The sequence below is a fragment of the Aquila chrysaetos genome, chromosome 12, assembly GCF_900496995.4.
Source record: "Aquila chrysaetos chrysaetos chromosome 12, bAquChr1.4, whole genome shotgun sequence".
Classification (NCBI taxonomy): Eukaryota; Metazoa; Chordata; class Aves; order Accipitriformes; family Accipitridae; genus Aquila; species Aquila chrysaetos.
The window spans coordinates 22503316-22529993 of record NC_044015.1 but is presented as its reverse complement, the minus strand read 5'-3'; the positions used below and the strand labels follow the sequence as shown (position 1 = coordinate 22529993).

The window sequence follows — 26678 nt, the reverse complement described above, 5'->3', positions numbered from 1 at the left end:
GGCAGATCGGTGACCAAACTCCAGCTATCCCCGCACCGAGCCCAAGCCGAGCTGGACGGCAGTGCACACCTGTGCCGGTGTGGGCTCCAGGTCTGTGCCTTCCCCAAGCATGACCTCCTCCACCACTTGCTCTCCCTTTCTTCCTTTTACTGCCAGCTACAGCCTCTGACTGAAAGATCAATGGAGCTGCTACGATACAAAAAGGAAAATTTCTTACATGAGTATTTTCTTTGTATGACCTATAATGTTTCCGAGAAAAACTTCTCTGATGGCAGAGCTTTGCAATCCTGAATGTTTTATGTTTTCCCTTTTTGGAAAACAAGTCCCCTGCAGAGGGGGACTTGTTAAGACATATAATTTAAAACAAAACACAGGAAATTCCCTAAGTAATTATTGGAGATGGTAGTAACAAAAAAAGAAACTCAGCATTTTCTACTGTGCTTATCTTTCCTTCTATTTATATTTTCAATATCCAACAAGGAGCTGTGTACATTTTCAGATTCAATTTCCAGTCACCTCCACACTGGTACACAAGGGGAACTCTGTCTATAACAGAGCTAGCTTCGTGTCTGAAAGCAACCTGAGCTGAGCAAACCAACTTGCCCACAATTTCTTCAACACTTAACTGAGCCTCTTTTGAAGAGTCATCTCCATGTTGCTTTTACTTTGTAAACTTAGAAACAAAATTCACTTGATGTTAATTCACACCACGTGGTTTTACCTACAGGGAGGACAGCTCTGTGCTTGTTCACATAAGATAGCAGAAGCACAAATCCACATCAGTAATGTGAATCCACATTAAAAATAGGTGCAGCAGTAGTGGGTTGTGGAAAGACAAGCAATATTGTGGATCCTTGGGAGAGATGGAGAGAGCATGTTGCCAAAGCAGTTATTCTTCACATCTCCTCAACCCTTATAGTCCGTATGTCACCAGACCCAGGGAAGCAGGGTAGACACCTGGGCAGAAGGGCAAAGAGAAGCAGGCTCAATGTCCCCAGGTATAAAAGCAGAGAGCAAATCCTCTGCAGAGACTTGGAGTGACTGGTATAGGACAGCATTTGAGCTGATGCTCAATTGAGACCATTCAGTGATAGTTAAACCTACTTTGCATGAGAATCCATTATAAGAATGACAAATAGCAATTGTTACGGAATGAGCTTGAATTCAGTCTTACAAATTCATGAAATAACAATCCTATCTATGCAGACCTCATTTACTAGCTGGTGAAACGAGCAGAAATAAAGGAAAGCTAATAGATAAATCCCTTAAGCAGCTCCAAATAAAATGTAAAACTACAGCAAAACTGCACAAAATAAAAGGCATTATTAGTTTAGAGTTTAGTCCGTAACTTTACAATGTGCTGATTTGAATATTGCAACTTTTCATTAAAAGTGGCAAGATAATAAAAGTAAAAATCAATAATGAAAACCTGTTCTAATTTGATATTTTTTTCCAACTATAACCAAAAAGCTTTCTAGATTGTTTTTGTTTGACAAATTCCAATTTCCATTAAAGGAATTCTCACAGAAAATTCTCACTATCAATTAGCAATTTCCATCCCAAGCATCTGTAATGGAGCAAGTGTGGCAGTCCTCTAATGACTTTTTTTTTATTACCAAAGAAGACAGACAGACAGTTGAAAACAGGCTGAGTTTCTGTAATTAGCACTGAGCTAAGAAAAAAGCAGAAAATAATGAAATGCTTATCAGAAGTGATCACTTGAGTATGTCTGTCCCAACTCTTCTCTCTCTCACATTCATTTTCCTTTTGATTTTATGTCTACATGTTCAAACAGCACTTTGTTCCCTCTTTTGTTTCTGCATGTACTGCAAATTTTAGCTCTGCAGAAAAGGGCCACTCCATTCAGCGCTGTGTCCATTGAAGACTTTTTTAAGCACGCGGCTCTGTGAGCAGCAGAACTAATGATACCTGGCTTCCAGCAGCTCTGTGTCTCCTGGTTGGGTTCTCTGACGTCTAATAAGGTGTGACTGCCAATTAAAGCCTTTCCTGTGGCTGACACAGTCCTAACAGCACTGTCCCATGTGGATTCTCAGAGGTCTAATAAAGGTGAGCTCATAGCACGCTCACGCTTACAGGGAAGGAATGCAGGTATGCTCCATCCTCTGCCTGACTTTTTTGTTTTCTCAAAACTTTTTATAGCAAAATACTTTCTATCTTCCGGAAAATTTCAGTGAAAATGGCCACAAAGCTCAAATGTGACTGAGGATACTCAAAAGGACGTCATTTCTTCGGGAATAGGGACTAAACCCTGTTATTTCCACGTGAGACTACATTTATCGCAATCAAAGGACTTATATCTGAAAAGTCATTTTGCCTTAAGTGGTATTCTTTTTCCTTAAAATTGTTGGTGGATGTAAAGAGCCACACCTTGAATCTCGTCTCATATCATTTTGGTGGCCTGCCACTGCATCCAGTAATCTATTCTTCACTTACCAATTTAACTGGTGAAAGAAGAATTAGCTCCAACATCTTAACTTCTCTGTATCATGGACAGCTTTGTACAGAAAGGTTTTGTTCTTCTACCCCCTGAGCTACAGCCTGCATCAGAAACTTTATGGTGTCTAGTTGGTGCCAAAGCGTGCCCGTTCTTGGGCTTATCTGCCCGTGGAGCACTCTCTGACTGACACAAAGCAAAGCCTTCAGCCTCTGCTCCCGCCATGCGCTGGTGTAAGGACGAGCTGGGGGCAGAGGAAGGGTGGACTCTTGGCGAGTCCAGGCAGGAGAAGCCCAGCCTTGCTCTGCCACACCGATGGCACCTGTGGTTGTTTAAGGCTTGCAGCCACCCACCTGACATCTTTCTCCTCACACAGAGCTGAGATTAGACACAAGGAAAGACTGAGCCCTTCCTATGCGTTCAAAATCACTGCTATTCATTGCAAGATAAAATAAATTTTTTCCAAGTGTCATCAGTATAAACTTAACCTCGAATTGTAAAACAGAGGGTCTACTCTATCACTGCCCTGCTCTGTCACTCCCATGATTTCAATCTCTTCTAGTTTTTCACTCTCCATACCATTAAATGGCATAAATGATAATTCCTGGATGAGAATTTTTTGGCCTCATCTAGTCTTCACTTAACTCAAATTTCAGTGTCTTCACTGTCTTGAACAGACACTGAGACGAGCTTAAAAGAGCACTAATTCAGTGCATGGAGAACCAGCTCTCTACTTTGCAGTTCTGTAGCCATAAAAAACCATAGAGAAATAGCATCAGGGACCTTAATGAAAATTAAAAAAAAAAAAACCAAAATAAAATGGGGAAAAATATGATGAATTATTACAGCATACATTTACTTCATGGGTTTTTGTGGGGTTTTTTTTGAGATTAGGGTGGAGAAAATGGTAGCATCTAAACCTTAAGACGTGATATAATGTTTATGAAATGGTATTTTTTTTTCCCTGTCATTTCAGTGATTATATTTTCAGAGCCTTGCTTTTATTTTCTGATACCCATGGCATTTTATACCATATAGAAGGGTTCCTCACAAGGTTTCACATCTGCACAAATAGAATAACAATACTCTCTCATAGTTCAAGTCCCACTATTTTGTGATAGAAAAGCTTGTTTATTCACACACAAAAGGCCATCCTGCTGTTATAAAAATCCCTCAGCTAAATGCTTCAGTAAAAAGCCTGCTGAAGAAAAAATAATAGTCAAACTGTCCTGAATCCGTTGAGACTCTGGCTCCAAAGAGGTACCAACAAGAATGCTCCTTGAAAACGTTACAAAAAACACTAGTAGTCTCATAAAAACAACCACGTTCTGTGTTGGAGGGAGATTTTATCTTGCAGGGGCAAAAACCATCACTATTGCTTTCCTATCATGGGCTGTCATACTTCCAGAATGGCTTTGTTCTTCCTCAGATCCCTGAGGTTTCATACACAACTGGTGTGGGGCAGGAAAGAAGGGCACGGGACAGATACAGCATGACGGCGGCTCTGTCTCTGAGGTGGGGTATATTCCCACCTTATTCCCTTGCATGAGAGATGAGGAGGGTCATGGTGCAAGGTCCAGAGGCAGCAGGCGTGCATGGACTGAATATGACATGGTGACGACAAGAGCACAGTGCCTGTAGGAACAGGACTACAAGGTGTTACATCCCGTCCAGGGCAAGTGGGAGGCGGAGATGGGTGAAGGTGGGTCTGAAACAGGGCTCGGGGCAAAGCTACAGGCGGCCCTGCTAGGAAGCAGCGCTATATGGGTGGATTTTAAATCATTGCTATGTAGAGAGCTTTTACAGACATCCATGTTGGAGCAACAGGGGACATGTGTGACTTCCATATTTTGTAAGAAAAGAAATTTATTTGAAAAGGAACCCATATTCTTTACACATTAATGACCAATATTCAAGATTAACAAAAGTATTCCATACCAGAATATAATGTTAAGAGACTCTACCATGAAACAAGTATACTTCAGAAAGTACCCCCTTTGTTCTACCTTTTTTTTGGTTACATCTGCTAGAAATAATGACTACAGAATCTCTTTCAACAAAAGGTCATTTATGTCAATGGACAGAACACGGAGGATCAGATCACCTGCGGTAATTGCAAATTAATGCTCTACTGCTAATGCATTAACTACACAATATTGATCTACAATTCAATCATACAGGCTACTGTGAAGTGATTTTTACTTTAATATTTTTACACTTTTATTGCTTTTTCCATAATGCATTTTCTCTTTCCACTGGAATTTTCTATAATTGTCTCCATTTTTAATTTCCTACAGAGAGATGACTTTGAAAAATGTATGTCTCTTTCAAAGCCTTGCAAAATTCTAACAAACCATCATTGTGACATGGTAAATCACATACATGATGCAAAAGGTGCAAAAAAATCCGATATCTTATTTTGATAAATCGGGGTTTTAAAAAAAGCTTACTTAAAAAAAAAAAATACTTCAGCCTCACTGGAAGCCTATAGTAATGAAATGTACCTCAGAAAGATGCAGCTAGACATTTCTGGAGCTTTTGGTATGCAATGAGTGCAAGATTATCTCCATAAATAAAGTTGTTATTTTTTTTAATTTCATGCCTGTACTGAAAAGGGATTGGTGGATTTGGGTATGCTACAAAAAAGCGCTATGGAATGAGCTGAAGAATGATTTAAATGCTTCAGCATTTTTCATGAAAAATTAAAAAACAAGTGGGATCTTTTTGCAACTGTTTCTGAAGTCCATAAAGTGGAAGAATGCTCTGTTAAATTGCTGTATAAAATTTTAACCCCAGCTACTACTGACTACAATGATCCAGTTTGTTTTGTATACCTGCTGCAAAACTTTCTTACACACAAACTTTTTGCCAGCAATGACACTAAGATGTTGCCCTCTATCTTTTAAAGGAGGGGATAGAACACACTTTGAATACTGAAAGTCTCTCCCCAAACCATTCCCTAAAATACCTGCTTAATACCACTTGAGGTGGTTACAGCATATATCAAAATACAGCTTACCACCTGACTCCTGACTTGCATTCCTGTGTATGATGATTTCGTAAATGGAAAATAAATATCCATATTTTAAAAATAAAAGCAATTGGAAAAAATAATGGAGAACTGATTGTAGGTGAAATAGCTGCAGAGGAAAACCTGATCTTGCTTTTAATGGAGGTACATTTATTATTCATAAACCTCTTTTCTAAGAGATATGCCACTCTGCAATTAAATCAACTCACACAAAGCCTTCATATTCTCTTAGCCCATGAACGTCACCCTCTCACGGCAGAGAAGACACAGGACCCTTGTCTAGGTACAATGAAGGGAAGCCCAATGGCCATGCAAGTGCTGCTCTCCGAGGTTCTCTAGCTGGGCTCCGTGGATGGATCAATACAACCTGTGCTGCTTAGTGATATCAGACCATGTCTAATGCTGGATGAACTGACATTCCCTACCCTTCTACAATACTGCTAATGAGGAAACATCCACGCTCTATTCTGTGTAACAGGGTGGTAATAGCAGTGGCAGTACCCACTCCTAGGTTTTGAGACCACTGCTCATTCAGCACAGCTGAGCGCAGAGCTCACTCCAGCACAGCCAAAGCCTGGGCTGCTTGCTTTCTGCCTCTGGATCAGTCATAAGGTGTCCTCGTGGTTTTGGAAACATGAAGTAAGATAACAAAATGTGCAGTACTGTGTCAGTCCAAGTGTCTATTCAGTACCACCTCCAACAGTGTCCAAAGCAGATACTTAAGATAAGGCTATGGGACGCATATATAATTCCCCCAGTACAGTCCCAGTATCTCCCTACTTAACTCAGGGACTTGCTATGTAGTGAATCCTAATAAACTGAATTATTCAGTAGATCACTTTATTTGATGCTATCTCCAAATTCTGTACTTGCTCTGTATTTTGGTACTGAAGTGAACTGTCAAAGCTGTTACGATGAGCAACAGAGGTTTTGACTGTTGAAGAAGGAACAACTTGGGCATTTGATACCAAGGACATGTGAGAGAGAGACTGGGATTCAGGGAAAAGTATATTAGCCAGCTATTTGTATGACCTTGTTAAGAAATAAAATAGCGGCGATGATTCTCATAATCCTAATTAGGTTCCAAAGATGACCTATGAAGATGAGGCTGTCGTCTTCTGTCTATCACAACGTGTCTTGCCTAAGCAGCAAATAAAAGTTTCAATCTAGTCCCGGTCAACTGTATGTCTTATAAGACTGTCTACAGAGATTAGTCATTTCCCTCTCCCTTCCATTTGCCTTTCCCAAGATGAGGGAAAGACTTATGGCTTGTACTCACAATCTTGCATGAAGTTTACTAAAGGCTTATTTTTAAATAAATGTAATTGAACTAGTTCAGACCCTTACCTACACAGCAGCTTTAGAATCCATTTACCTCAGATTAGTTTAAATTACTTCCCTACTTTAGTGAAGCAGAAATAAGCTACTCAACCTGAGGATAGGTTTGATCCAGAGGAGTTTAAAATCAGTTCTAGAGATGATTTAAGTTAAACTGGTGAAGCCTAAGGACAAGAAAAGAGTTTTTCCACCATCTCTGGGAAAAATCTGTTGAAAAGAGAAATTATTCTGTAAAGGGCAGAAGACCAGTATAGATCCCAGTAATTTCTGGAAGCCAGTTCCAGAAAACTTGATTATTACTAAAAAGAAAACAATAATTAATGTTTTGTAAATCCAATATTCTTTCTCTTGAGCACTGACTGGGATGTCTGCATTAAATTACATTTCAGAATTTCCCATTATCACTGGGGGAAACCAACAAAAAAAAAAAGAAATAATAAAAAATAAACAGCTACACAGTCTATATAAAGGAAAAGTGCATAAATGACATTAAAAAAATTCATTTTTAGTCATGCAGAAACAGATACAGCAGACGTAGAACAGAAAATCATTCCACTCTGTGTAGTTCAGATCACATAACATTGTTACAGACAAAGCCATCAAAACTGAAGCTCTATTAGCAATAACAAATGAAATGCATCTATAGCAGTAAAAACATTCCCTTGCCAATCCTACCTTTTTGTAGACAAATGCTGCTCTGTAATTTGTACTGTTACTTAGTATTTATATGGAAGAAGCTCTCAGACCACTGTGTAAGAAAGGTAGATCTTTTGTCTGTGCATGGGAAAAGAAGAGTTTGAAGCATTCCAATACAGACTAAAAACAATAGGAAATGGTATTAATAAATCCAAGGAACATAGTAAGTCTATAAAAAAGCAGTGGCCTTCTACTTCAGCTCCCAGAGATGCTAACTGTAATGTGCATTAAAAAACCCAACCAAACCAAACCGCTGAGTTGGCCTTTTTTTTTTTTCTCTGAAACATAGCAAAGAAATGACTAATCTCAGCAGTCACCATAGCTGTGCAGAAAGGATGGTCACACTGATTCTAATTTTAATGTCAAAGTGAATTGTGGGAATGAAACCACTCCAGTCATTCCATGGAGTGACACAAAGCCGATATCCACAGGATCCACACCTGCTGCTGTCTGTGATGGGAACTACAGATAAAGGGGATGAGTAGTTATCAGAATGTAACAATATATAATGGAATAATATAACATAACCACCATCTGCTCCTTATCAGCCATTCTAACATATATGCTGCAATGGTGCCCTGACATGCCTAGTAGAGCAGGTAAGGGGCTGATTTCCAGCCAATTTCCTGGTGCCCATAATAACAGGCCACCAAGGCTTCCTTCCATGACAGGGACTAACTAACCATGCCAGTCTGGCTAGGACCTCAAAACAACCCATCAGGCAATGTAAACAGCCTCAACTACTGCCTTCAGTCTGACACCTCACTCCAATGCAATGGGCTGCAATGCCAGCACCCCATGCAGGAGGCACAGCTCTGCACCTCCTGATCCAATAAACATGCTTAAGGGACACAGATGCCTGGATAAACAAGAGTTACTTTACACTGGCTCCCAGTGGGACCAAAGTAGTGCTCTTTGAAATCCCTCTCTCCTTGAAAAGGCTCTTTGCAGAAGACAAAAACCGAGAGTAAAGGAAGATCAGATAGCTCAAGCTTAACTCTGTGTCAACCTTGTTTGTATGACAAGGGAGAGATGGTGAAAGTTTAAATCCTATAGGTCAGAGAAAAAAAGTGATCACATACTCATGGCTGGCCTTTTCCCAGATTAGTATCGTGACACCCGAAGTTTTCTTTTGGCAACTCCTCCTCCATCTGAAATGAATCTCTCTTAGCAAGAAGCATGAAGTTAAAAACATGAGAATTCCTGTCAGTGGTATAAAACCCTCACTATCCTAAAGTTTGAAAGGAAGATACATTATGGTTTTAATTACAGTTATTTTAATTTTTATATTTTAAAGAAAGAAAAGGTACCTGTAAAACAGAAGCCCCACTGTGCAGAAACTGCAGCCCACTTTCAGCAGAATCGATGCCTCCAGTTGCTAAGATGGGAAATCCTGGGAGAGCACGGGCTATGGCAGACACTGCTCGGAGGGCGATAGGCCTAATAGCATTTCCTGCAGAAAACCAGAATGTTTTGTTAGCAGTGTCAGAACACACCCTGATGTAATTTGCACATCCCTCATGGTAGGAACATTGGGAACTAACATCTAATTCTAAGATGCAGAGGTTATATTCATTTATAAATTGACACCAAGTGGGTTTCAAGTGGTATCAATACTTGTAAAGTATTATGAGTTTGGCTGAAAAAAAGAAAATTGCAGAAACATTTGGATAAACATTGCAATGCTGGCTTGAACATTTTAGCTGATGCTCAAAATAAAGATTAACAATGTCTGATACATAAAGCAATACTTTACCATACAGTACTCTGGAGACAAAGAGATCTATGTTTCTACATAAAGAATCAGGTTGATTTTTTGAACATAGATGTTGTCCAAGTAAGAGGGAACATCTCATTTATTTATGTGTGACTAAAAATTGTTTAAAAGTGCCATTTCACTGCACTTGACATTTCATACATTATTTAATGTTTCCCCTTTGGACGTTTGCAGATTCAGATAATCCTTTAAGTAAGCCCCCTTTAACTATTAACATGATAGAAGCTCAAAAGAATAAAGTATATTCATTTATGGCTGTATCTCCAAGACTGGAGCTTGCATTTTCAAATGGTATGTAGAGGTTGAGTCAGACAACTCCCCGCTACATTTAGAGGAATTATGATTAAAGTCTCAATGCACTGCGTCTGCAATGCATCTGCTTTGGCTACATCCTACTGATGGCATGCAAGTATTTAAAATACGCATACAGATGCTGCTCATTAAATGATGGATAGCATAGACAGCTGACACTTTCAGTTATTTATTTTTTAGGCTAGCTGGGATTTCTCTAGATAACTCCTGTATTCCTAAAACCTCTACTTAATTTAGAGAACCTTTGGGGTAATTTTCTGTTACTGTTGGACAACAATACTTTAGTATAAGGGAGGGACACATCGCTCCCAGAGGAACTGGCTGGCTGTCAACCTATGCAAGGAAGTGCTAGTACTTTTTTTTTTTTTTTTTTTTTTTTTTTGGTACTGTATTAGGTAACTTGGGGAAATACCATGAGCCTGAAACACTTCTGAACACTGAACACTCTCCACGGGTACTGTTATAACCTTTAAAGCTTTGACCTTCTGCAAGAGCAAATAACCAAGCAGGAAGAAAGAAATAAAACCAAAGCAACAAACAAAGCAAGAGGAAGAAGAAACCACAATTAGGAAGTGTGGGGAAAGAGCCCATGCAAAAACAGTAGCTGCTGCATCGCCACACCTCTGCTTAGAGGCCTGACCAACATCCTCATTTCCTTCAGACAAAACTTCTTCTTGAACCCAAACAAGCTGTGTTGCCATTCTTTCCCTACCTCTTCTGAGACAGAAGCACTGCAGTCTGCTGGTTGGATTTTTAATCTAAGAATGCCTGTAGTAAAGGATATGTTGCTTTTTTTCAGGCAGCCCTGCCTCACTGAGCACAGCACCAACCCTCCCTCCAGTGTCCCCATCACTGCTTCCTCTCAGGCAGAGTTTTACTGGTCTCTGCGAAGGACCTACTATCGGCTCAGGATTCTGCTCTCTAGAAAGAGCCTCTGCCTTGCTAGTGCATCAGCTAAGACCTCCCCGGTCTAAGCTGGAAGGGTCAATGAGGAGAATGATCCCACACAAGTTCAGGCCATAAAACCTGTCATGTCTTGCTTTAAATAGGACAGCTGCACTGTCACTTTGACAAGGAGCTGTTTTTTCAAGGTAATTTTCCATTACAGAAAACTGAAATTTGGTTTGTCTTAACCATTAAAAATACTCTGTCTTCAGTTCACACTGCCTTTTGCAACATACCACTGCCCCTCACTGTAACCCTGACAGACAACACTGAATTCACAGGAGACCCTGGCCCATCAGTATTAAACACATTCACACCCAAAAGCTCAGCTAAGCAGTCTCTGTTGACACCTGCTCTGGATTCAGCACAAAATTATCTTCTTGCGCAATGACAACTTCTGCTGCCTCAGGATAGACACCTTCTCATTATATACTTAATACAACACCTCCTCCTTCTTCAATAGCTGATCTCTGCACCTGAGCAGAAACCAGAATACTCATTATCTGATCAGACAGACTCTTCCACCCGCCATCAAGACACACCACATGTTCTTCCATGCCCATGTTAGGGATCAGGACTGCTCTCAGGCTTTACACAGGTACTTCTTGCTAGTTTAACAGAGACTACATAGAGATACAATGTTTTCAGCACATAAACTTTCATTTGCATAAATGGATAGCCTAACCCAAGATGCATTATCAGCGTGTTTTGGTGAAAAGTAGAGCCTGGTTCATAAAAATTAGAAATCTCACAAAAACTGCCTTAAAGAATCTAAGATCACACCAGAATAGATCACAGAAAGGAGCTGGAGCTGAACAGGAACTTTCCACAGGACACTAATGACTATTTGCCATCATTTGAGCTAGATCGATTGTAATGTGTTTGAAAGGAATAGAATGATTCTCTGAAAGAGGATGACTGCTAGTGACCAAAGAGCAAATACTGTGACAGAATTGATGGTCCAGTCTTAGAGAGAGACTTGAAACAAAAAAAATGGAACCATGCTGTTTGCTCTCACAGATTTATGGATAAAGCCTTTTGGAGGGCATACATGCCAAGATATACACTACACAGCCAAAACCGTTGAAAATAATCTCATCAAAAAACACTAGTTCATGAGATTCTTCAAATATTCAGTGTTTGAAATTGACGCTATAGGTAAGCATCAGACTTGCTATATTGCTTTCAGGCACTGACACAGCTGCTCCAGAATCTCACTGTGATGAGGTAGTTATTTTTTAGAAACATGAAGGAATACAGACACTGTTAACTCTGAAAACACGTGGCTAGACGGAAATCTCTTCCCAATCTGCATGAGTTAAAAACTGACATCTGCCTCGAGGCATGAAGGTTTATATTCTTTTAACCCCAATGTAACTCTTAGAGTTTGCATTCAATCAGTTTTTAAGCCTTATTGACCCTTGACCTTAATGGTATCTTGTAGCAAAGAGTTCCACAAGAAAATATTTCCAGAATAGAATTGTTCCTTTCTTCAGTCTGATTAAATTAGCCACCTTCTCACTTAAATGACTGTCTCTGTACAATGGTCAGTAGAGGAAAAGAAGCAAATGACAGTTTATTTAAGCTTTCAGCACAATAGGTAATCACAAAGGCTTTCATTCAGCCCAAAGAAATCAAGCATATGATTTGATGAAGCCTAGCAGAGATGGCAATGAGACTTAGAATTTATTATGGAACACAGGTACTTTTTAGTACTAGCTGCACTTGATATTCATAATTTGAGTTATTACTTACATTTGGTGATTAGTAAATTAGTGATAAATTGGTATGATCGCAAAAGTATTCCTTCATCTATAATTCACCCAAATGAATTTAAAAACATTTCAGGAGTGCTTATGATGATGATGATGAGAGTAAATAAATGGCTCAATCAGAGGGTTGACTGAGGTGTCACTATTCATCCTAGCATCTTTTTCTTTAGTCTACAGAATACGGAACAAGCACATCAGAAGGTGCAGCCATTCTCTCGTGCATTTCTTGATCAACAGTTCAGAAGCTTCCCCTTCTGTAGTAAAAGCTGCTGGTCTGGAATACAATGTGATTTACTTGTGATAGAGATCCTACTGCCTAATGAAATGGTGAAACAACCTTCCAAATCAAAGCCAGAAAGAATACAAACAACAGTGATGCCAAGCTATTAAAAAAAAAAAAAAAGGCAAATAATAAAAAAAAAAAAGCAAATGAGCATTGAATTTGACCTAGAGTCTCTATCTTCTTGCATTTTCATATGAGTACCACAGGAAGGTAATAAATTTTGTTATAGAGATTTGTGGAGAAGGAGTTTTTAAAAGGTTGAAATAAAGGAGATTTAATGCCAAATTTTAAAAGAGCTCTAAGTAGTAGAGGGAATTTGCAGAATGTTGTCTGATAAATCCAATGGTATTTAAGAAGCTGAGGTCCAAATCCAGCATGCATTTGAAAGACAGCTCACATGCTAAAAAATAAGCATCTACCACATACTCTGACATGTTGGGACCTGTAATTCCACTAGTTAAGCACCCGTAGCTGGGGAAACTGCTGATATGGTACTCTCTTGATAGTAGCATTACAGCTGCTACCAGAATCTAGATGTGGCTATCATTTACCTTGCTGTAAAATAATGAGATTTAATAAACAAAGTCCATTTATCCAGACCTCAAGCAGGGGAGTGAGATTTGAAAATGAAAGACAGACAGAAAAATATCTGGTGGAGATGACATGCTACTCTATGTTGAAAACTACTCTTTCAAGTCTCTCATTAATTATGGAACAAACAATTGCTATTATATAAAGATTTAAACAATGAAATAATTATATGATGCAAAAGTCCCTGACCTTTTTCTTCTTTTTCCTGCCTTAAAACAAAGCGTTTTGGTTTTCTCTCTCTCTCTTTTTTTTTTTTTAATAAAAAGTCAGATTTTTCGTGACTATCAGTCAAGGAAACCCAATAGGCAAAATACAACATGAAGGAGAAGCAGAACATACGTCAATCAAATCCTCTCCCTCATCAGCGCAGGTAGGCAGAGCTGCCCTTGTCCTCTGAGGGTAGCAGACTGATGACAAACTGATGAGAGGTATTATACCTACTTACTTGTTTGATTGTTTATTTTTCCTTAGTAAGTAAAAAAACCTTTACCAATGCCAGAAGACACATGTTTTATTACAACTTCATAAGTCCTTGGAGTCCCCAGAGGACTTGATCCTGTCAAGCACCAAAAATGTTCACTAGATTGAGGCCTGAGAACCAAACTTAATGCCTTCTTCAAGGAGAAGCCTGGCATTAAGCTTCAAGCAACCCAGTAGCTTTGGAAGTTCCTAGCAGAAACAATTCAGATCTTGATCCCAGTGATCCACCAATGGGGAAAAAACCTGTCTCAGAAGTCTTGAATACTGGGCTACATTCTCACTGGCAATACATCGCACCAATGTGGTAGTTTAAAGTCTTTAACACGTATTTGCAGCAGCTCTAAATGGGCCTTTAGGTAAAGATGATCCAGGTCCATAAAAAAACAGCCAACAGAACTGAGGTGAATCAATTCAGACTGATAACACTGAGCCTGAATCTTGAAGCAGTCTGAATGGTATTTATCAAACTCTGTCAACAAAAAACCCCAGATTTAAAAGGAAAGCAAACTCTCATACCTTTGGTTAGTAGGTGACTTAAAAGCAAATTTCTGTATCTATGGTTACTAGATGGAACAAAAATGAATTTGGGTCATAATTCTCCCCATTCTGTGCATTGTAAAGTAAAATTAATTTTTAATTTACATTATATTATATTACACTGCAGTTCTTCTTTACGAATTTAATATCAGATTTAAACCACAGAGCCTAAATATTACAAAGAAAAATTAGCTGATACATTATTTTTTATTAATAAATTACTAATAAAGTCTGTGCTGCTAAAAAAAATAAAACCCAAAAATCTAAGCAAAATCACCCTCCCTCCCTCTGTAAATACATTCTTGGAAGACAGCTGACATTGTTATCTTCCTGACTGTTAAAATTAATAAAGCTAATGACAAAATAAGCCAATGACAGCAAATACTAGACTTTGGTGAAAAAGCATTACATAAGGGAATTGGTCTGGGAAAGCTTAGGCATTGTAGATGATCAATCCAATGCTGCAGGAAGTAACCGGATAAGAAAGTTTGGGGATTAGAAAAAAACACAGAAAACATAATTCTTCGTTAAGACATTTTCTGCATAACGTGTACGCTGCCTAGCACTGGTGATCAAAGTACTTTATACATGTATATATATATATAAAATCTGCATTCGCAAAAAGTCCAGGGAAATGTGCAGGTAATACACAGTTCATTTGCATTGCATTCCTTCTGATTGCAATTATTCTATATGTTCTTTCTCTCTCCCACCTGTAGGTGGCCACCATAAGCTACACTTATCAAATAACTCATTAGCAAGGTTTTCAATACTGTCATATCCAGATAATTAGCAATTTATTTAAATAACCAATTTCTGTGGAAATAATTGCCATGGAATGCCCTGAACCTACTTTTTATAAACTATAATAAAAGTGTTAAGATAATCCCTGACATTTGCAAATGCCATTAGTTCACCTTTCCTTTTGATAGTGCAATGGCATTATGTTTAAACAATTACCCGATAACACGGCAGTTTAATGAAACAGCATAGCAGGCACATCCTTCAAAATGGCCACAGAATGCATTTATATGCAGAAGAAAACCCAATGAATAGACATGTTTAGAGAGAAAGACTATCCACAGCTGTCATGAGGTCCCCAAATGGGACGCACAATATTCAGTGCACTAAAAAATATAGGAAGTGCCCAAAGACGAAGTTCAATATGGACCTTGCCACAGCTTTAATGGTGCACAGCCCAACACTTCTCAGGATCCAGACAAGATTCTTTCCACTGCTCCCTATCTATTTCACAGCCTAGGCTGTCCTTCTGTCCATTACTACTCATACATTAATAGCCATTTGCCAAAATCACTAATAATAATGTACTATTTAGCCAGGCTCTGGCTATTTCCAACCAAAACTTTTAATTACTCATTTACCAAATGGAGCATTTGAAGGAATATTCATTTTATGGGATGGCTCTACAACAGTTAGCCTCTATCTTCAAAGCAATGGCTATCTAGCATTTCATTTTATCGACAGTTTGTGAAGGGTGATGCACCAACACTACCAAATCAATGGCAAAGGTTCTGCTGACTACAGTGAAGTCAGGACTTTACTCCAAGACTTTAGAATAATGTTAAGGATTCTGCAGATTTGAAACAATTTCTATCTCACTGCCATTGCTGGCTCTTGAAACCATGTCAACTGACTGCATTCTACTAATTTTTGTTAGCATATCATGACTATCTATGACATTTATGGCTTGATAAACTGGTGGTGTGTTAATATTTTCTCTGATAATTATTTCCCCCTTCCTTTTTATTTCAAAGTTTACTTCTCATTTGATTCTGTTTGTGATACCTATGGGTTTGAGTCCAACCTGTGACTGGAAAAAAGAAGTAATGATTTTGCTTCATGTTTCCTTCAAAAAAAAATTGTATCAAAATAGAAAAAAAAGGTGGAACTTTAACAAGCACAGAGAAAAATCAGTGTCCTTCTTAGGATTTTTTTTTATCATTTTTGAACTCATACTAAAGATTATTTATGCTCTTTCAGCTGAAAGTTCATAAAATCACCAGAGTTTTCATTCAATAAATGTTTAACAGTCATCAGAGACTTATCTCAATTAAAAAGGTTAGAATCAGAGAAAGAGAGAGAGAAAAAGTAAATTTTTCTTATCTGTAAATATTATTTATCAAGGAAGACCTGGGGGAATTTTCACTCATATCGAACTTCAGCAGGAAAAATCAAGAGGACAGATACAAATTGTTTTGTGGTTGCTGCAAGAGCTGGTTAAACATTTTCTAACAAAGCCATCCTCTCACTGAAAACTACAGATCTACTAAAAATCGATGCTTCTGGTGATCTGCATGAAACCTAGCAAAGCATTTTTTGTTGCAATTTATCACATGTTCATTATTTAATTTCATTCGTGCTTTCTACTTTGGTTTGACTTGAAGCTGGAAATTGCCTCACACCATGCTTTACATGTTCTTTGGTTGGCTTGGTATGCCCTTTCTTCTTCCCGGCTGCTTCGCTATTGCTCCCCATCGTGACTCAGAATCTCAGTCACCTGGTTTGGTGCCGTGGAGCTGAGCACAGTGTGCTGCTAAAGGAGGTCTGGCACCTTTTGCACTGCACTTCTCCACTGGGCCAGTACAAAACTTGCCTTTTACCAAGAGAGTGGTAGTGCTAGTAAAATAAAACAAATAATGATACAACAGTAATGATAAAATAATAAAAGTAGTGCTAATAACTGAGGTACGCTCCCAACATAACACAAGGAAAGAGACATGCGAATTAGACCAGAGTAAAAGCCAAGGGACAGTCCATCTAAGAAATATTGTGCAGTTACCAGACAAGACCATTGCAGCCATCACAGAGGGACAAATGAGTTCCTGCCAAATTCTGCCGGGCAATCCTTCCCCCCAAAAGTTGTGAGTGCTTCACTTTAACACACGGTAGGTCTCCCTGCCCATTTATTTCAGTGCAGAGACAGATGTGTTTAACTCAAAGTCTAGTAAAAGTGTTTGTGGCTATTTACCCAGAAGCTTACAGATTTGTTCAAAGGCAGCATTGCCTCTGTCAGCCTCAGATATAGCACTACCTTTGAGCTGGTTTTAACCTCCTTAACAACAACAACTGCCACGGTCAACATGACCATGGTGCCAGAAAGCGGGACGTGCACGTGTGTCTATGTGTCCGTGCCTGAACTTTAGTGCATGCGTAACTCTAACCATACAAAGGCAATTTGTTATTTCTAAGGACACATTGGAAGAGTGGTGACTGGCTGCTGAGCAGGGTGCTGAGGTTCCCAGAGTGTATTTAAAAATAAAACCATTACTGAAAAATGCAGTACAACAACTTCTCAGGTTATTTACAAAACCTGAAGCACACCTTGTACTGTTTAATAACCACTTGTCTAAGAAGTCCATTACAGAAAGGGAGGCAGAGCTTATGGAAGTACAGCAAACTAAATAAACCAGATCTAGATTTCTAGAAAGCTCAGATGAAGTATTTCCTTCTCCCTTTACATAACTCCGGATTATTCCTATCCTGTTTTGAGGTTTATCTATTTTATTTTGTCTATCTCTCTATTTTATCTATCTCATCCAGTTGCTACTGTCTGGTAATATACAATTTTATGTACGGATGTATTTAGATCTATTTATAGATACATAAAATATATTAAAAATACGATAGCATGAACACAAAATTTTTGTGAAACAAATTACTCAATTTCAGCAGAAAACACTGTATTTGCCTGTGCAGTAGTGTGTGTGTCTACACACACATCTACCATATTATTATTACATATCCATATAATCTGTGTGAGTATATATATACACGCACACTCAGTAGATATATTTCCATGTTCACATATACATAAAACAGTGGATGACACGTCCCCTGATAAAACCTGTTATTTCAACACTTCAAGTGAAAAGTGTTAAAATAAATGGCTCATCACATACAATGTGTTAAAATAAATGTTTATTTCAACACTGTGTGTATCATAGCCATTTATTTCAACACTTCCTGTTTCTCAAGACTCATACAACCAAGAGTAGGAGAACTGATAGCTATACCTAAGGTAGTTGAAGCACACAGCCCTACTCATCTGCTTGCCATAGGATGAGTAGGAAGTTATTTGACACTTTTCTTTCTCCCAGCAATAAATGGAAACTACCTACCTTGACTGTTCATGGGGATCTGCATGTGTCTGTAAGCTGGTGGGCTGTATCATTATTTGGAAAGAAGAAGGGCCATTACCAGAGTCTGTTGAGGTATTTGGAAAGCAAGCTGCTGCTACCAGGGTAGGGTTGGGAAAAGAAGTAAAGTATGGGGGCTTTTGACAATTTCACTTTGCAATTTTGCAGTTCGACACGAAGGGATCTGGGCAGACAGACACTCATGTGAACAAGAGCAAAAACTAGAGCTGTTCATACTGAAGGCTGGAAGGGATGTGATTTTTGCAGGACAAGACAAGTTATAATCCGGTGATCAAATTATGAGTTAAGAGAGAACAGCTGGGTTCCCACTCTATCCTGCTGAAAATAGTTTCCTGGGAGGATTCTTCAGCTCCCAAGACTTGCCTTATTTATTTTAACACAAAACCTGAAGGATCTTTGGAGCAGAAGCTTTCCAACTTTAGGTGGTCTCTAAAGTACAAATACAGTCATAGGGAGCTTCATGTTGGTGCGTTTAGATTAGTGTCAGCATCTGAACTTGCTCCGACAGCTTGGACATTACATTATATGCCAGTGTTAAAGTAGCATCAGTTTCTTTCTCTGCCTTATTTTGGGAGGAAAGCAGAAGAAGCTCCCATTCTCTGGTAGCTCCCACTGGAGCCGGAGGGCACTATGCCTTTATAGATCAGTCTCTAAGGCACAGAGGCAGGATGAGGATGAAGAAATTTAAATAATGCACAAAATATGTACAAAAACTCCACAAACTACAAGTCCCCTCTGAGCAGTATTTACCACTAACTTGCCTGCAATATTTTCTTACAGCTTTCCTACTTTGAAAAACTCTCAAAGCATGATTAGAGATTGCCTAGGCCCTAGCAAGACAGTGTGGCCTTAAGAAGATAAACACTTGGCGGGGAGTTCTCTTTTCTTTTTCTTCTACTTTTTCTTCCCTGAAATTGCAGATCTGTGTGCTGGCCTGGACAGAACACAAACACACAAATTAAACTAACGAAATGTTAGCAAAGACTTTGCAACCAGCACACCCTGTCAGAAGACTGTTTTGCACCCAGACAATGAAAAATTGAGACCACAGTTTCATCAACCCACAAATAAATTCACTGCCTCAAGCCAAGCCACTGCACAGTGCTAGTTGCCTATATTCAAACATCTCTCTTCCTGTAAAGTTATCTTCCCCCAGTGTCACCTTTGGCAGATAAAACACTATAATCATTTTGTAGCAGAATAGTGTGCAATGCAATGAAAGTTCTCCAGAAAAAAAAATGTTTTCACCCTTTCACTTTCTTCAGATGTGATTAGTTCCAGAAAGAGGAGGTATCATCACTCCTTTGAAGGCACTGTAGGTTATAAGATTGGTCCTCAGAAGCTGGCAACATATAATAAAAGTGCTTTATTCCTAAACATCAATCAGTTTCAAGAATGGCAGTAGCTCACAGAATGGTAATAATGGAAATATTCGGCTAATAACTACTGTAGACATTAAAACACTATATGACAGATATGCTGTGCTCATTACAGAAGAACACTTTCTTACAATTACGGTTTTATAACTAGGTACATAAGTTTCTAAATATTTAGTTCCTTATACTTTGGTATTTTTGTACTGAAATTTATATGACAATACTTAGTTTCCCATAAAAGAAAAGGCCCCCCCTACTCCAACAGAGAGTTGATACCTTGGCTTTAGCTGAGACCTTGGCTGTGCATGGATGACAATTTTAAAGAAAGGCTTTTTCTTCTGTTCCTTCTTTTTAATAACCTTCACAATTACAGGAAGTTTCATGCCATTTCTTTAGCTGAGAGTGTACAGCAAGCTGAAGAGTTAATGCCTTAATGGAAAGCAAAATAATAGCATGTCCATGCTGTGTAAACTATTTGTGGCATAAAGGAAGCACAAACCTTATTTGTGGAGGCCTTTACTAGCTCTGGATATATTATCGAGGGTTGGTAATTAAAACATGGTTACATCAGTCCTGCTTGTGACCAGCCACACAACTCAATGCTGATTGCAAGATGAAATTATGCACCTGTATCGTAACTCTGCTTTCTGCATTAATAAAAAATAACAGCATTAATAGGCCTAAATACTCATTTGTTTGATGTATTCAGAGCGACATAAGGGGATGCGAGGGAAGTTAGTGCATTGCTCTGTCAGATCATTTTAATTGTTATCCAATGAGGGCAGCTCAGAGGGTGAGTAAGGGACTTAATTTATGTACTTACTCATCGCCTTGGCTTCCACTGAAGAAAAGTAGTAGCAACACAATTCCTAGACTGCATTCACTGGTCTTCAGTGATCAAAGTAAAGGCCAACAAACTGAAAGCCAGGGGCCCACAAAGTGTTTGTTGATTTTAAAACACTGATCAGAACACATGCTGCCACTGCTAAACACATACCAGCAATATTTGGCACTTACACAAAGCCTTCTAGGAGAGGATATCCAAATGCTATACAAAGGTATAATATTTTTGTCTCACAGAAGAGAAAGGGTGCAAGGGGAGGCCTGGAAATCTGTGTGTGAAAAGAGCAATTCCACCTGAGCAGAAGACAAAGCAGTCAGCCCTCCAGGTCACAAATCCCTCATCCCTTGTCCCAGGATGTCATATTGCCCTTTTCTCTAAAACTGCTGGTAATTTAGAGGATACCTTTTTAGAAGTATGTTTTGTAAATCAACTCAGGCAGTCTCCTCTTAGAAGTAAATTACATACTAATGTCCTGAGCACCTTATTCTGTGCATTTTCATGGATGAATTTTTATGCCTGTTCAAGCCACAGCCTCAAGCATGGGAATATGGCTGTTCACAGAACTGTACAGGACTGTTGTTGACTGTTGCTGCCACCCATAAAGGAATTACGTTCTCCTTCCTTCCTGTTTTTCTCTAATCTAAAATAAAACATATCTGAAATACTTGATTCACTCTGGGGGCAGTATCTTTGGGCAAAACTGGGTTGCCTCATTGTTCTTCTTGGTCACGCAGAATTATTAGGAATTCTGAAGGTTATTTTAAGCTATCAATGTACATATGAAAATGAAGAGATCCCATTTGCATGAGCTATCGCTGACATAATACTGTGTATGGAACACTCAAAGAGGAAGACTCACAAAAGCATAAATGTTCCATGTGAAACTCTAACACATCTGTTCAGCACTGAAAAGCCAGCATTTAAGTCCAAAGCGCTAGAGAGCCGAGACAAGTGCATTTTTGGAATCAAAACAAATGCTGGTAATTTAAGAAAATACTATGAAGCACACAAAGACTGTACAATGCCATATGTTGCACAATGCATCTGGTAATCAATTTAGTGTATATGCCAAATTTACTAGAAGCCCAAATAGGCTTAAGTTCTTTATTCAGAAATTCAAAAAGTAAACTACAAGCATTATAAACACGGTGCACTTACAATTAGAAAAAAAGTGGATTTTTCTTTTTACTTACAGAACACAAATAAAAATTAATCTCCTAAATTATATCCCATAATGAATACATGTCCAAGCTTCACTTTCAATCAACAGCTTTCACAGACTCACAGTCTTAGGACACGGTGTGTTCTACAGTATAAAAGATATTGAAGGTTTGAAGTCATGAAGGTTTTATGCTGTCATTTGTGAGTCTATACACAATACGTTACTGAAGATGTCATCAAACACAGATGTACAAGCAACCTTGCATGTATTGTAGTCCTAAATGAAATATGAATCCACAGTTTCAGTATTAAAAATACAGTAGAAATCCCTAATTCAAGTGGACAGTATCACCTATAAAGCCAAAATGAATGGTGTAGGATAATAGTTTTCAGACTTGGGTTACAGTGTCACTGCAGAGACTTGAGCTGTGTTAACTCACCAAGCTTGATCTTGCTTGCCAGAGCATGCTCGTCAATATTTAGCTCCCAGGGAGCATGTCACGAGTCTTTACAAAAACTAGCTTAAATACAAAATACCATAGCAGCTGCTGTGATCCTTTTTCTAACGCTGAGATTAAATTGCTGAAATTTGTTTTGAGCTTTTTAAACCAGAAGATGTGTGTCACATACCTACTGTAACAAGAATATAAGAAACAGCATTAAGGGATTGCAATGCTGTTATTAGGGCTTATTAAAATACAGAAAAACACCAGATGCTTTACATTAACTGATTGGAAGATATTTTAATGTCAAGCATACAAATATCACTTTCTTCTGTGATATCAGATTAGAAAACGGACTGGGCTAAAATAAGATACATCTGTGTTTTCAAAAAAAGAAGTCTAACCTGCATGAGAAAAAACTGAATTATTTACTTGCCTAACCACCGGAATTTCATTACAAAATGCAGGAACACACTATCTTAGGCATTTGACAGAGGTACCTAAATTAGGAATATACTAATCTCAAATTTCTGATGCAGTCAATGGAGCTAGAACAGAACACACCTCTGAGAATGCCCATCTCCTTACAGTGATGAGGTAGAAGCTTAACAGTCTCCTAGTGAAGTGCCTGAAGTTCAGCGGGATAACCCTTAGCCGTACTTGGTTAGCACATCAGCTCACAGCTGCCCATGAGATCCCTGACAGTGAGTACATATCACTAGCTGTATTTTAGCAAGTCCCTGGCCTCCTTGGGGACAGTCTGGAAGGGCTCTCAGACACAGAGGTGTCCTGGTAGTAATGGCAGCTCATGAAAGCAATGCAGGTAGCGTAAGAAGAAGAGAGCACCACTACTGCCTGCCTTCTCTGCCCAGCAAACCTTTGGCTCAGTGAATCTTATTTATGAGAAACAGAGAGAAACAGCAAAGGACATTGGAAAGAGCCTTGGAAGAAGCCCAAGTTTGGAAAAGAGATTGTAAGAGTGACAATTTTCTTTTATTTTTGAGGACCCTTTTACCACCCCACACTATCTGACTTTAACAGTAAGCTGGGGATGTTCTCAGAGCTGTAAAATAGCGAGCCTGAAAGAAAAGAAAAATAAAGACATTGGAAGGAAATCTGTGTGCCTGCCCCATGCAGAACGGAACTCCTTCCCAAAATTCCCCTCAACAAGATGAAGCAAGACTTGGGATGACTCCCCTGCCTCTGGGAGGGTCTACCTCCTCTATGGATACCTGCCAAGGACTGATCCTCTAATGCGTTTTTATAAACAACAAAGATGCAGGCAATCTCTTCACTATTTCAATAAACCAGATTGTACCACATAGCAGGCTTTTTCAAAATCTTTCTTAGGGAAAATAAGGTGCCACCCAATCCTCCTTGGAGGTCTGAATTCTTCAAATCCTGCCTTCAATAAGTTCTGAAGAAGCTGCTCGATTTATAAGAAAAAGCAACCAATTCTTAAAAGCTTTGTCTGGCAATACCTTCTCTGCAAGTGCTCCTGATGCACAGAATTTATCAGGGCCTAGAATGAGAAGATTTCTCTGAGTACTCCCTATTAAAATCTAAGCAGCTCTTGACTGGGCATATATCCAAAAATCGGTGAAAATACCGTCAAAGCTTGTGTATTCAATAGGCAGGCAGCTGACACGGCATTAACAGTGTAAGCACAGCAATAACTGACAGGGAGTAAGATAAGCTCAGCCCAGCCAAAATGTGGACTGGAGTAATCATACATTCTTTTAAAAACCAATAGGTCACTCAATAGGGCCATGAAATATATATAAATGGCCAGACACAACCATAACACAGTTAACCATGTCTTCATCGGCATGCCTGCTTGCAAAAAACCCCACAGTTTTCTCCTCATTTTGAGCTGCCTGTAACAAAGTTCTTCATAGCATCAGCCTTGCCTCAGTGCTGAGTCATGTGTGGTACCACACATTTTATGGACAGATCTCATGTCATTAAAAACACCCTCTCTCTATATCTGCCACAGCTGCGCAATGGATTTCTCATTCTGAAACAGTGGGACACTGTGCTCAACGGTTCTCACTTGGCTCTCACTTAACCCAAATAATGGTGGCTCAATCCCTGACTATGAGTGTCTTTGGGGATTTAAACAGGATTTAGTAAAGATGGTTATACAGTGCGTCTTAATAGGGAAGACATTTGCAATTACCTCGCAACGTAGAAACTGCAAATTGATCATAAACTGGAAAACCAAATTACGATAGCAGGTTTCCTAAAAGATTTTGTAGGATATGTTTGTATATCCTGTGTGTGAGCAGGATATCTGTATAGATCATTCTATACAATGGTGTGCTTGCATGAAAAGGCACATTAAAATGCAGATCCCTTAGCTGACTACTATATATTAGTTGCATTCTTTTGAAAGGTAAAAAAAATTCTTCTGAGGTTGTGAAATACTTTTATAAATGCTTCTGGCAATAACTCATCAGGGATGATGTGATGCCCAGTGAAATACAAACCCAAGATCTACCCAGTTAAACAAATCTGCTATATTTTGTGTTCTGTATTTTATGTGTGAAGCTGGCATTAGGATTTATTCATCATTCAAGTAGGATACTAAAAAATACAGAATGTTAGCAGGATTTAGGTGAATAAAGATGTATTCACTGTGATGAGTTCATCATAAATCATAGCTAACCAGTGGTAAAATTTTCAAAGGCTACTCCTACATGGAAGCAGGACAGCAGCAATAACTGTGTAAGTATGTCCTTTTGGTGCTGCTGGATGTAAAGCAATGCCCTGGGTTTAAAGTTGTCCCAAGGATTATATCTTTTTTTCCTAAACCCCTGTATCTGATTGTCCAAATATCCTGCAACTGGATTAACCTCAGCAAGCACAGTTTCATGTAACTGTGAAACCTTCTCTTCAAGCCACTTCCTGACCCATTTCCAAAACACATCGATCCAGTGTTTTGTAGGTAGTGAGAATGGTGGCAGGCCCAACATCCTCACAGAGATGCCCAAGCCATTGAGCCTACTGAGGCTACTGAAGCAGGTAGAGGAGCTAGCATGCAGTACAGAAGTTGGGGTGTATTGTCAGCAGTGGTAGTATCCCCAGACTGACAGTGGAAGACAGTAGTCAGTTGGCCTATCCTGCAAGCACAGCTGTCCCACAGGGAGAAGGAAGAACAGGAGGAAGCTCCATGCTAACAAATGTTAAGTAAGAAGACATTTTTCTATTTATGTTAGCTCATATTTTGATGTTAAATGTATTGCCTTTTTTTCTTTTTTTTTCATAAATGTAAAAACGTGTTTATTGTTCAGGTAAGATGAGAATATGTCCTCCACTGAACACAGATGGGCTCTACAACCAGTATATGCCACTTGGTGACTAGATCAAATCAATATGCAAAGTAAGATACGGAAAAAAATGAACATGCTTAAGACATACCAGGTCAGTACTCAGGGATTTTAACTTCTGCTGATACAATTGTTAATCAGAATTGTTTACAAACTCTGCCAGATTCTTGGGGTTTTGGGTGAATTACAAGTAGAACTTCTGCTCTGTGACAGGTACAGTTTATATTTTCCACAGAAGATGGTTGCCTTATTGATCATTCTCAAGTACCACCTGTATCACAAACCATGCTGTTGCTTCGGGTACACAATAACAAGTCAGCAGAAAAGATAATTGTGGGCACGATCAACAGCAGGGAGCTTGTAACACTGACATCTATTCACATGAATGTGGACCCTGTTTCCTTTGTCAGGTCTTTCCCCTGCCTCCTATATGGAAGCTCCCTAAACTCTCATAACCTGTATTCAAGTTTGAATCCATCACACATGTACACTGCAACAAAGCTTTGCAGACCTCCAGGCCAACTTGAACACTACCACCTGAAATTATCTTCTTTGCACTCCAGCCCATGACCACATGCTTAACCCCTTAGAATCACTGCTTCTATATAAAATGTACTTGTGCATTGCCTGCAACACTGAGAGCAGAAAGCTAGGCCCAACTCTAAGTTGCGTGATTGCCGGAGACCAGTCGGCAAGCCAGAGTGACCCTTCTAACTGGTCACGGAGCAGCCACTAGGATATCATAAAGCACGCAGCTCTCACAGTTTAGACACACTTTTGTAGTGACTAGTAGCTTTTCAATTGTATGAAAGACTGGAGAGTTACACTGCATGCCACCACAGCCTCTAGTCCTCGTTCAAGCTGCACTTGGAAGTCAAAAGACATTTTGACTTCATTGTGATTATCTGGGGAGAAAGGTGAGCAAGATCAGATTGAGAGAGCTGCTGAGACTTAATGGAAAACAAACCTAGCAGTAGACTTCACCAGGGCTTTTCTCAATTTTTATTATTTTAATTAATGTCTATTTGAAATTCTTGATAGTATTTTAATTCCTGTGTTAGAATAAACTGAAAAGTACTTAAATGCCAAGTATTTTCCAGATAAATAATTCATAAGATACTTCAAGCAGT

General features: G+C 39.0%; 1 protein-coding gene across 1 annotated transcript in view; it reads right to left on the bottom strand.

The window, feature by feature from the left end:
• DPYD (dihydropyrimidine dehydrogenase) overlaps nucleotides 1-26678 on the bottom strand; it is a 372599-nt gene that overhangs the window by 60953 nt on the left and 284968 nt on the right. Inside the window, exon 19 of the mRNA XM_030033578.1 lies at nucleotides 8831-8973. Within this exon, the coding sequence (XP_029889438.1) occupies nucleotides 8831-8973 (143 nt within the window). The remainder of the gene's footprint in view (nucleotides 1-8830; nucleotides 8974-26678) is intronic.